This window comes from Biomphalaria glabrata, chromosome 9, assembly GCF_947242115.1.
Source record: "Biomphalaria glabrata chromosome 9, xgBioGlab47.1, whole genome shotgun sequence".
NCBI lineage: Eukaryota > Metazoa > Mollusca > Gastropoda > Planorbidae > Biomphalaria > Biomphalaria glabrata.
The window spans coordinates 45,379,117-45,391,875 of NC_074719.1; the positions used below are offsets into that span (position 1 = coordinate 45,379,117).

The window sequence follows — 12,759 nt, forward strand, 5'->3', positions numbered from 1 at the left end:
CCAGAGTGTGAAGTGTTTCTCTTGCACCAACTCTGCATTGAAACCTGTTCTAATTTTCAACAACCTCTTTAATTTGTGCAGCATTGACAACACAGTTTGACATTTTAGAAAAATTTCACTTCATTGATTAAACTGGTGGCGATCTTATTTTGGATTCATTACAGATGTTAATAATAGATCTAGATAACAAGGTGAAAAAGAAAATTTAAAATGTTAAGAATGTTTCTTCTGAAAAAAAAAACAACAAAACTTTTATTAAAGGTGTTGGTCATGTGTACACTGTAGCAGGGTAGAGATATACAAGTTCTGCTTCTAAAAATATATGAAAAAAAAAAAAAAAATCTGAAGATATTTTATATTTTATTTATTCCAAATACATAAATGTAATAATTTTATAATATGAGCTAATGTCATACATTTTTATAAAAAGGAAAAACAAAAAATAAATACAACTTAAAAATAATGACCATATCACACAAAGAACCAATCTGAGCTGAAGTCCAAGGTCACCATAAAAACTGGTACCAAAATTTCTCATCACACACTGGGTACAATATGTACGATACAATTTGTTTTGTCGCCGTCTGGTGAAAACTTCTGGTACAGCAAATGGTCAGGACAGAATCACAACAAATAAATTATGAAGATGGCAGAACAAAAAAAAAAAAAAAAGTGTATAAAAGATGAATTTGAAGAGAAAAAAAAAAACAACAACGGACTCCTGGAGAGGAGCAGATAATGATTAATAATAAAACTTGTACTGAGTAATAAAACAAGCTTTCACTACTACACTCAAAGAAGCTTGAAATAAAAATAGGTTCCATGCTAAAGTCTAGTGTCAGTTCCTTGCACAGCGCTCACTTTAAAATCACAAACAAAATATTGTCAAACAACAACTAAAACAATCTTCACAGCTGGTTTCTGACAACACAGAGATTTTCATCACAAGATGAAACTTTTTGACAGTATTTGTACTCCATATATAGATTATTTCCTTAAAAAAACAAAAAAAAAACATATACAAGGCTCGACGGATTACAAAAACTACTTATGTTTCCTTGTAAAACCTGCATGTGTATAGATTTAATGGCTGACACAAAATAAAATACAAGACAAGCAAAACTGAAGAAATTTATTTTAATTATTAAATTAATGAAGATAATAAAAACTTTTTTTGTTTTTGTTTTTACATCAGCCCCAACAATGGTAGAAATAAAGTGACACACCACACACTTCGAAATGAACAAAGACCATCACCAGAGGAAAGTGGAAGCAATGAGAAATAAATTCAAAGTGGAATTCCATATCAAGTGAAATGAAACGCAGTCATACATGTTTAGTTTCATGACAGAAGCTGAATCCTATCGACACTTTAGTAATCACTCGATTAGACCATTGATGTGTCTGTACGTTATTTTCACCTAGAAAGAAAATTGCCTGAACTACCAATAGAACCAGTCAATGGTGTGTAACACTTAAATGTCGGTGTCACTTGTCCGCTGCCAACAGGTGCGACTGTCAGAAATCATAAGTTGCATCAGCTAATCATTCATCCCAGCTAGTTTTGACAATTATTCAAACAAATGAAACACAAGTCTGTCACATTAAATGTCCCCACAGAAACAAATACACACTTGCATCCATTCTAATTGATATTTCAAAGTGTTTCTATTTCATAGCAGATTTTTAAAACTAGATCACAGTGTCCAACTGTGATCATAACAACATTCTCAGAAATAATCATTATTCAGCAAACACACTATATCAGAAGGAATATGTATAGTAACATAGAAAATATATTTTATAGCACATTTGAACGCCATCAAGGTACATTACGCCATTCCTTAAGTAAAACTTCAACGTAAATTCATATGAAGCACAATTTCAATTACAAGTCTTTTACAACACATCAGTATGGTGATCTTAACTGACAAATCTTATTCTGAAAATAACCTCATGTTAAAAGAGATAGACATTTGTTGTTTTTCTCTAATTGAGTATATGTTTTAAATAGTTGACATTTTCTGTGGCGTGTTTATCACAAGTACTGACCACACTTTTAATCCTTATAAATAAATACTGTTATAGCAGTCAACAAGTCCAATTTGAATTTAAGATATGACAATGTCTTCAATTCCAAAGATTAAGAACGAGATTGGTGTTTAACGCAAACCCAGCTGCAAGCTGCATATTTTCTCATGTCTGGTTCAGGCTGGAAACCTTACAGAGTTTCACAAGGCCTATGAGATAGGGATTTGTTTAGTTCAACAACTAGAAATGTTTATAAACTTGATCTATGTAGTCTCCATCAGCACACTGTAGTATCATGGCTTGAAACTGATACCGTACTGAAAGCTCAATAGAAATGTCCCACCAAAACTCACTGGAAATTTAATGACCATAACAGACCACTCAATGTACAGAAATACTGTATCCTACAGTTTAGTCTCTACACAGAGTCAACAAAAACTTGTCTATAATAGGCCAGTGTTGGGTCACAGAACAAACTATTGGTACTGATAAAAAGAAAAAAAAAATCAGTTCAAAAGGGAAGGATTTTCAGAATGGGGGAAAAAAAAAGCTGTTGTCACAACGTAGAGATAAAAAAATAAAAACTCTTCATTGTGGAAGACTTGAATAAATGTCTCAATTCATGCACAAATAAAAAAAAAAAGGTCTTAGAAATATTTTAAAATAAAAAATAATTTAAAAAATCACAATAAGATTTTGTAAATCAAATCATGACAATGTTTTGAAATATTTATACTTTGACAGTTTGCTTTGATACAAGTAAGAAAATAGTCAAGAATATAATCGACATACAAGACCAGTTCTTCAATGCTGACAGTTCAAAGCCCATCATCCCTATTTTATGCTGTAGAGGTATTTATTTTATCAGCCTACCCTCAATGTGCTAAACAACAGAGGTATTTATTTTATCAGCCTACCCTCAATGTGCTAAACAACAGAGGTATTTATTTTATCAGCCTACCCTCAATGTGCTAAACAACAGAGGTATTTATTTTATCAGCCTACCCTCAATGTGCTAAACAACAGAGGTATTTATTTTATCAGCCTACCCTCAATGAGCTAAACAACAGAGGTATTTATTTTATCAGCCTACCCTCAATGTGCTAAACAACAGAGGTATTAATTTTATCAGCCTACCCTCAATGTGCTAAACCAACAGAGGTATTTATTTTATCAGCCTACCCTCAATGAGCTAAGCAACAGAGGTATTTATTTTATCAGCCTATCTTCAACGTGCTACACACAAAAGAGTCAACAGCCTATCATCATTGTACAACAAAACAAGAGTTATCAACCAATTATCACTGAACTAGACAAAAGAATTATCACTGCACTGTACAACAATTATCAGCTTATCATCACTGTACTGTACAACAGAGTTATCACCAGTAGTGCTCTACCTCACGCAGTACACCACAATCAACTGCGTCAAGCAGGAAGTTACAGGAAGAAAATTTGAGTTAAGGGAGTACAAATGGATACAATAAATATATATAATCCTCTATCTACAGACATGCACCTCACGACAATGTTATTTCTGCTAAACTATTTGGACCAGTCAACCCTTACACAACTTTTAAATAAGACTTTTTAAAAACTGTAAAAAAAAAATTAATTAATTGGTTTTGTATTGTAGAAGCTTATCAAAGTTTTGATAACTTTATAACCTAATCAAAACTACACTACGAGTTAGTGATTCTTTAACTTGCAGAAACAGCTAGAATGGAAAATGTATGCATGTTTCGAATTGAAATGGTGGTGGTGAGGGGAGGGGGGGGGGGGAGGAGAGAATGTCCTGCATTCATGGTTAGTCCTGTTTCAAACTGAAATGGAAAAATAATTTTATGTATGGCCTTTTTGAATGTTTTAAAATACTTAAATCAGCAATACTTCAGATCTTCAAACTTTCAATAGAGATGTACAGTAGAATCATTATACGATGTACATGAGGCAACTTATTTTTGTTTTAGAAGACTAGCGATACAAAATTGGAAACTCTACATCTATAGATAAAATATTAATATAGATTCTATGTATGTTTAGTTATTATATTATGAAAGATAAAACAAGGTTTGTTTGTATGTACATCCTTTTTCATTTGCACCCAGGTGTTCAACATACACACAAAAAGTCATCTTAAAAACAAGACTTGCCAGTCTTGCCAACTCTTAGTGACAAAAGAATTTATATATAAATAATTGAAATGGCCTTGAAGCAGCGCTGCTGTGTTTACAAATGATGTCATTTACATCTTGAGCAATAAGAAATTGCCAAATAGTGATTTACAAGCAAGAAAAATAAAATAAAAAATATATAAAACAATCAGAACAAGTGAACAGGTAAACACATGTACCCAGTACCAAATAATGAAGCCCAAGTGAAGGTGTTTTTACTTTGAACATATTTAATTAGGGTCTGCTAGCACTTCTAAGGCTATATCCTTCAAAGTGCGGGATGAGCGGCTGAGTGACATTAACCGCTTGGCTACCAATCATGTGGGTCTTGAGTTTGAAATCTGAATTGAGCAGAGCTGCGTTTGCTGAGCACCTAAAGGCAGCACAGAAACCTTCTCCTAGATACCCCCCACAGGTCCACATACGACATTGGACTATTAGCCGCACTGAACATGCTATGGTTTGTTTTATACAGAAGTAATTAGAACAAAAAAAAAAAAGTTTACATTTGTACGGTCAGCAAGAAGTGCCCAGAACTTGGGACGTTCAATTCAGTCAATGAATATCGCATTAGGCCAACCAGATTATAGTTGAACTTGATTCACACTCTAGCAGAACTAATTCATTTCCTACTCAAGAATTTTGCTTAACTACAGAGGAGAAGAAGAATCTGTTTCTTATATAAAAAGTTACAAGCAAAAAAAAAATTGTATGAAATTGATTTAACATGCCATACTTTAAAAAAAAAAAAAATTTTAAGAAACAATTTTATATGTAGTATGAATATAACACTAATGAATATAACAAGAGAGTCTAGAACTTAACAATACAACAAGGGCAAACTATTTCTATCCTGTAAAAAAAAAAATATGAGCCAAGTGGGATTTTGTCTACAAGTGTTTCCCAAACTGTGTTCCACAGCCTGAATACAAACTACTGGAATAATTCACTAGCATGCCACCAAGTGAATCTCTCTAAAAAAAAAAAAACAAAGTGTTCCGCTAAATACTCAGAATGTGGGTAAGTGTCCCATTAAGGAAAAAGGTTTGGGAACCACTGATCTAAAGTATGGCCCACAATATATTCAATGATGTGGATCTCTCATATAACTCATTTATTGCCAGAATGTTTAATTTTTAAAACAGAAATGAGACAACCTGTTAGCCCTGACTCTGTAATGACTTTCTCTAAGCAATGTACAACTACAAAATGTGCAGATTGATTCACAAACGATAGAATGCTGCAGTTGATACTGAGAAGTCATGATGCATAGTTCAGAAATACACTATTTAAATAGTCGGTAAAAAAAAATAATTAGAAAATTCAAACAAAATAAAACAAACAAAAAAATACAAAACATACATATATTTGTTCACAAGGAACAAATAATTTTTAGAAATAAACTTTTTGCAGTATGAGAAAAGAATGCATATAATCTCTCAGGGCACCACTTTGAAAATACAATTATGAATCTGATGTCCACTACATAGCCATTAAATGATCACAAAATGTTATATCTCATATATATATATATATATGTATATATCTATACATAAATGTGAATACTTTATAAATAAAACAATAATATTGTAATTAAATATACACTCATATGTATATGAAATAATTTTGACTAAATAATGTAAAGCTAATTAATGGGAGATGGGAAATGACTTCATGACAATATATACACATCTTGAAGGTGAAATTACAGGCAAGGATTACTCGATGCAGTCATATCAAAATATTTGTAATACTAACTATAAGGTCGACAGTGTTTTAAATCAAAGGCTATGGTATAACTTAAGTTGGACAGTACCTGGCAAGTCAGTTGACTTGTCCAAAGTTCTTGACAGTGTCACTTGAAATGTTTTGACATATGCTGCTTAAGATTGTATCTTGATCTCGATGAGAAGGAGCAATAATCACAGGAATGAGGCTTAATGTCAGTGTGGGTAAGCTTGTGTCGATTCAGGCGTGAAACATTCCTGAAGCTCATCCCACAGTCTGAGCAAAGGAATGGCTTGACACCCTCGTGCCGAAGTATATGGTCGCTCAGGCTGGACCGGGAGCTGCACTTGTAATCGCACTGCGTGCAGGCCAGGGGAGTCTTGTTATCATGTCGCTCCATGTGGTACCGCAGTCTCTTTTGGGAATCACACGTGTAATTGCAGATGGAACAGGTCAACTCCTCTCTATCTTCATGCATTTTCTTGTGGCTGGCAAACTCTCTGCTGGAACGGCAGACATAACTGCACTTATCACAGAGGAACGACTTATGCCCGTCACTGTGACTTCTGAATTCTTCGCTGTCTGCACACTTGAAGTCACATTTGTCGCACTCCAACACCTTCCCATCCTCGTGTGTTTTCAAATGCTCTTTCAGATCTTCATCCGTGGGGTACGTGGTCTCACACACCGAACAGGAGAAAACACTTTCAAGGGTGTGTGTCTTCTCGTGAATAGTCAGCCTGTACTTCCTGTTGCTGGTGAACGAGCAAATGTTACAGCTGAAAAGCTTGTCCGAGTTATGTGTTCGCATGTGAGCTTTCATGTGATCCCGTCGCTTGAATGCCTTTTCACACTGCTCACACTTGAATGGCTTAACATCCGTGTGAGTCAGCTTGTGGCGCTGAAGCATTGTTTTAGTAACAGCAATGTACCCACACTCAAAGCAGATGTGTGCAGGTTTTGATGAATTGTCACTATTTCCATATTTCCTACTAGCCCTATGGAAAAACTCCCCCTCCTCAGACATGTCATTACTGTTGCTTGGAATGTCAACCGAAATGTCATCACTTAAAACCATATCATCATTGCCCATGTGAGAGCTCTCATTTTCATGTTTATGATTGACATTGGATGCTAATTCTGCTGCAGATGGTGAAAGTACCGGGTGCTCATCAAGCCCGCTGCCAGAAGAATGATTAAGTGGGACGCTATTCTGAGCCGCGCTCTGACTAACTGTGTCAGAGTTTAAAGGTGAGCTTGTGCCAGGATTCATGTAAAAATTCATGTTGGCACCCATGCTGCCAGGAAATACAGTCTCATTGTAAATATAAGGAGTAGAAAAGGCATACCCACCATTTCTGTCCAAGTAATTGAAATTTGGATGATTCTTGGCTATGCCAGGACTGTAGGCCATGGTATTATTTTGACTTAACAAACTGTTCACTTGCTGGTATGCATCCTGATAGGCTGACGTTTGACCCATGGCTGAGCCACCGGGAAAACTGAAGCTGGAGTTGCTGCCCTGATCCCTCAGCATGGTTAGGTCACTAATGCTTCTGTTAAACAATTGATTAGCTAGGCTCAGCTGATGCTCTGTTAGTTTTATTGGATCCTGCTGGTCTGGAAAGACTGGGTTTAGATCTTTTGAGGAAATAGTTTCCAAGTAGGCCGAGGAAGTTAGCTGGTTGATGAGGGGCTGGAGGTCTGACTGAAAAGACTCTTTGATTATCTCAGTTGTCGTGTCCATGGGACTGATATAAGGAATCTGCGTCTTAGGCTTGCGTCTCCTGCGTGTTCTCTCTTGGTCTGTGTGCCTCAGCATGTGCTGCTTCAGATTATACTTTGACCGGGAGGAGAAGTCACAAAAGTGACAGCCATACGGTTTTATGTCAGAGTGAACCAACTTATGGCGATTCAAACGGGAAGTGTTACGGAAGGCGGCTCCACATACTGAGCAGAGGCAAGGCTTGATCCCAGCATGCCGTAGAAGGTGATCCGAGAGGCTGGAACGAGAGCTGCACTTATAATCACAGTGGGGGCAAGAATGTGGCGTTTTGTTTTCGTGTCTGGCCATGTGATATTTGAGCCGCTTGACAGAATCACAGGTGTAGTCACACTTGTCACATTTGAGCTCCACATCAGCAGAGCTGTCAACTTTCTGATCAACATCCGAATCGCCCTCAACTTCCACTTTGTGCTTGTTCCTCATGTGGTAGCTGAGCTCACAGTAGCGGCGGCACCTGTAGTCACACGAAGGGCAAGTGATCGGCTTCACTGTTTGATGTGTCAGTATGTGCAGCTTCAGGCGGTATTTGCGATGAGTGCCGTAGCTGCAGTGAGGACATGTGTGGGGTCTGGCATTATTGTGCGTATTTTTATGAACCTTGAGATGGTCTTTCCGCTTGAAAGCAGCACCGCACTGGGTACAAATATAAGGTTTCACATCAGAATGCCTTCGCATGTGTCGCCTCAGCAAATTTTTTGTAGAGCAAGAATAAATACACATAGGGCACTGGATCGGTCCTCCTTTCATCCTAGGTATGATCAATTTTGTATCTTTTTTGAGCTTCTCTACAGTGTGGTTTAAATTGTTCTCCAGAATTATTGTCGCATCAGAGCTATTACTGTTTTCATTTTGCTCAACCTTAATCTCAACTATCATGCCATCATCAGGTTCTGATTTAACTACCGAGGTCTTACCAGGTTTGTGCTGGTTTTCATGCTTCCTCAAGTACTCCTTACTCTTGAAAGCAGCACCGCAGACCACGCAGAAATAAGGGGTGTTGCCCGAATGAGTTTCTAAATGTTTATTTAAGGCCCACTTGTTTTCAAATCCCTCGCTACAGTGCTCACAGGTGAAGGGCTTCAACTCGGTCAGGCTGAGAATGTCATCACTTGAGTGGTTTGCCAAGTGCTTATCAAATGTTGATTTACTGAGACACCGATACTGACAAATGTGGCAAGAAAATGATGAGTCCCTGTTGTGTATCCTCATGTGCTTTTTAAGATACTTCAATCTTTTCCCAGAGTAATCACACTCAAGACATTTAAAGGCATTGCTTGGTCCATGGGTTTCTTCGTGTTTCTTCAAATCAGATTTTCGTTTGCAGGCATAGTTGCAATGTCCACAGATGAAAGGTCTATCCACATCTGTGTGAGTCTGCTCATGCTGTTTAAGATTAGCTGCCGTCTTGCACTTCAAGCCACATAAATAACAGGAAAATGGCTTGTTATCTGGATTCACTTTCTTAGTAGGTGTAGATTTTTTGGCTGGCACCAAGGCTGACAGGTGTGCCTCAATGTCGAGGATATCATTCACCTCTGATTTTATACTGTAGTTAAGCGGTTTTTTACCTGCTTTGAGACGCAAGCTTCGCCTGCTGGGTTTATCAAATGTACCTCGAGCCTCAGTTTTCAAAGACTCATTTTCTGGAGTGATCTCATTCTGAAGCAGCCCATTCCCGTCTTTCGCCTCAGAGTGTGTATGATTATCCTGCCTGTAATGATGCTCATTTAGGTCACAGGCTTCATTCTCTTCTGCTGGCTTCTCTGGGCTGTCAGAGTTGAACTCATCTGGCACCAAAAACATCTGCAGGGCCCCAGCTTCAGATTCGGTGGTGATCACTTTGACTGAGGCGGACATCTTAAAGGATGCAGCCAGCAGTGTCTCAAGGTGGCAGCAATATAGCCTGGCAAAAAAACTTGCTGCACTGTTATAGTGCCCACGATTAGCATCGTTCTACAATTAATCAAGAAGCCATGGATAGATGTCTTTAATTGTTATTGCATCTGAAAGAGAAATATATATATATATATATATTTTATTGAATTGTACATTGATCATGTTTTGACACTAGTTTAACTCATATAGAAAAATATCATTAACATAAATATGGGACACGCTTCTGCAAGGTTTCCTATATTTTTATCTATTGGTTGAGTGGTAAAATGCTCGGCTTCCGAACCGGATTTAAAATCAAATATTATTTTGTTGTCTGCCCTCAGTCATACAACCACAATGGTTCATTTTACAAAGGATTTTGGGATCAGAGATGTCATTTAGGTGCTGCCAGAATGTAGCACTGTGTAATGCACGCAGTCTCTGGGTCAATTGCCGACTCCCAAAGACTTCCCCATGTTTAGGTTTCAAATAGTTTTTTTTTTTCCTTGGTTGGTAGCCAACCAAGCCTAATGAGCCCAGTCTGGAGATGACTGGTTTAGACAACAGTTATTGCTATTCTGTGGCTTGAGTAAAACATGAAATATTACATTTTAAATGTTACCACTTGTATACACTTGCGTAACTAGATCTCATTTAAAATTTAAGATCAAGACCTAGATTATTCTTAAAATTCTAGAGTATTCTAGACTCTAGACAAAAACCCCCCACAAAACTACAAGATCAGAGTAGATCTATGCAGATTTATTTATTTTTATTTTCTAAGTAACAGCAGAAACAAAGATTATTAGGTCCAAGACCAAACCTCCTGCAAGCAGGGTTCTAACTTCAAAACGCTAAGCTGGCCTTAAACCAGGCTAAGCACATAACCAGTAATCCATATATATAGAGAATATATAGATCTAAATACTAGTAACTAGATCTAGAGATAAGATAATTTGTATTGATCCAATCAAATGGAAATTCAGTTTGACAATAATTGACAACGGCAGCGTAACTACTGTACAATAACAATATAGATGCAAATACGAACAACATTCACACAGGTTATCTTTAAGAATCGTGTTTTGGAAAGGCATCTTTCATGAAAAAGCTCTTCAAGAGATGGTAGCTGTGTTCGAGTGATATACAATGCTTTTTTAACTAGTCTATTTAGTCTACTAGAGGAAGCCGAGAGGACCGGAAAGAGCTGGGAAGCCATAAAAAAACTAGAAAGAGACTGTGGAGAGTGGCGTGTTTTTGTCGAGGCCCTCTGTTCCATGAGGAACCCAAAGGAATGATGATGCGATGATGATGATTTAGTCTAAGTCTTTGTGTCAGTGAAGTATTACCATACCAACAGGTGATGGCAAAGTTAATTAGATTGCTGATGGTTGCTGTATAAAAAAGTTTAATTATTGTTTTGTCGATGTTAAATTTCTGTATCTTTCTAAGATAGAAGAGACGTTTGTGAATTTTGGTGTAAAGGTTTTAACAGTGTTCACTCCATTTCTAGTACTAGATATCTCTAGAGACTCTATATTATCTAGATAGATCTAGAATAGAGTCTAGATTTAGATGTTAGATATATATAAAAATATAATCCCTAGGTGAGTAGGTCTAAGTCTAGACTCTAGACTAGTTGACTTATATTTACATCTACTACTAGATCTAGATATCTAGTAATACTAGTACGATTGACTAAGTAGTAGTATTAAGTAAGTAGTAACTTAAGTCACTAGAGTAGATCTATTCTAAGTCAGTAAAAGAGTAAGTGAATATAATACTATAACTTCCAGTAACTGAGTCTGAGTAAGTCTCAGTAAGTAACTTTTTAAGTAAGTCACTGTAAGTCACACTCACATCACTAACAATACTATTACTAGTAACTATACACATCTAACATTAATATTCTAGAGTATTCTAGATCTATATTTATAATAAAATATTGTTATAACCTTGCCATGCACACCCCCATCCAAGATAGTTCAGAAAGAAGGTGCACACTATTAGTGACTAGACTAGGAGGATGTTGACAGGAGAGAGAACGATTTCTGCCCAAGTCTAGAGCCGATATGAAGATGCTGTGCTCAAGGCAGATGTCTTATAAACATTGTTACCTTGTTGAGTCGTCTCCCTTAAGTTATTACAATATTTATAATATATATAGATCTCTATATCTAGATTTCTCTAACTAAATTATTTTACTAAATAGATACTCTATACGTATAGACTATAGATGTATAGTTGACAGTATAGATCTAGATTTTAGATCTATTGTCACCACTATTATACTAATATTATAATACTATGAGTAGTATGATACTTCTAAAATGTTGTTTTGTTTGTAAAATGTTTTACAATGAAACAATGATACTAATGATAGATAGTGACTATCACTATGATACTGACTATGTGATATGTTATGTCTAGACTCTCTATGTGGTAAATTTTAAATACTCTACATCTAAATTAGATCTAGATCTATAATTGAATTGAATATATCATGACAATATGATTGAATATGAGAAGAATTAGATCTAGATTATAGATCTATCACTCATTTAAACTCATTATGAATATGATTATGAGATTCATCCATTTTTTTTAAAGGAAATGCTCTTAATTAGTCTTAATCTTATTGAATTCTGCTGTTAAACTTAATCTGTCTATTCCGTTAGCAACTGTCATCAACTGACTTTACTTTAGTACTTAGACTATTAAAAGTTATTTATGATCTTATCGATATTGGGTAATTGGACACCATGCAACGTTCAATCATCAATTAACGGAAATTATAGGTCTAATTGTCTGACTATTATTATAAAAAACTTCTAATCAATCTAAGACGTTCAGCGTGTTTGTAATTTGATGTTTATCTAACCTACAATTATCTAGTTTACTTAGGATAAGGTGAGAGCATTCTGAAATAAACTTACGGCTTATCATTCTACAGTACAACATTAAAAAATGTACTTTCCTAAAAATTGCGGTGACAAGCAAACAAGGATGTTGTTTTTTTTTCTTTTTGAAAAACAAATATTCTGAAAAGCGTAGATTAAATTGTAGACCATGTAATAATATTACTATAAAAATTTAACTCCTTTAAAAACAATATATTTAGATACATTTTTAGTTATATAAAAAATTATTATTTATATTTCTTTC

General features: G+C 35.8%; 1 protein-coding gene across 1 annotated transcript; it reads right to left on the minus strand.

Annotated features, from left to right (window-relative positions):
- Nucleotides 1-347: 347 nt before the first annotated feature.
- LOC106068448 (zinc finger protein Xfin-like) lies at nucleotides 348-12,742 on the minus strand. Its single transcript, XM_013227809.2, has 2 exons — nucleotides 12,531-12,742; nucleotides 348-9,722 (listed from the first exon to the last, which is right to left on the minus strand). Exon 2 carries the CDS (start codon nucleotides 9,574-9,576, stop codon nucleotides 6,061-6,063), a length of 3,516 nt encoding a protein of 1,171 aa, XP_013083263.2. The 5' UTR covers nucleotides 9,577-9,722; nucleotides 12,531-12,742; the 3' UTR covers nucleotides 348-6,060.
- Between the last annotated feature and the right edge of the window lie 17 nt (nucleotides 12,743-12,759).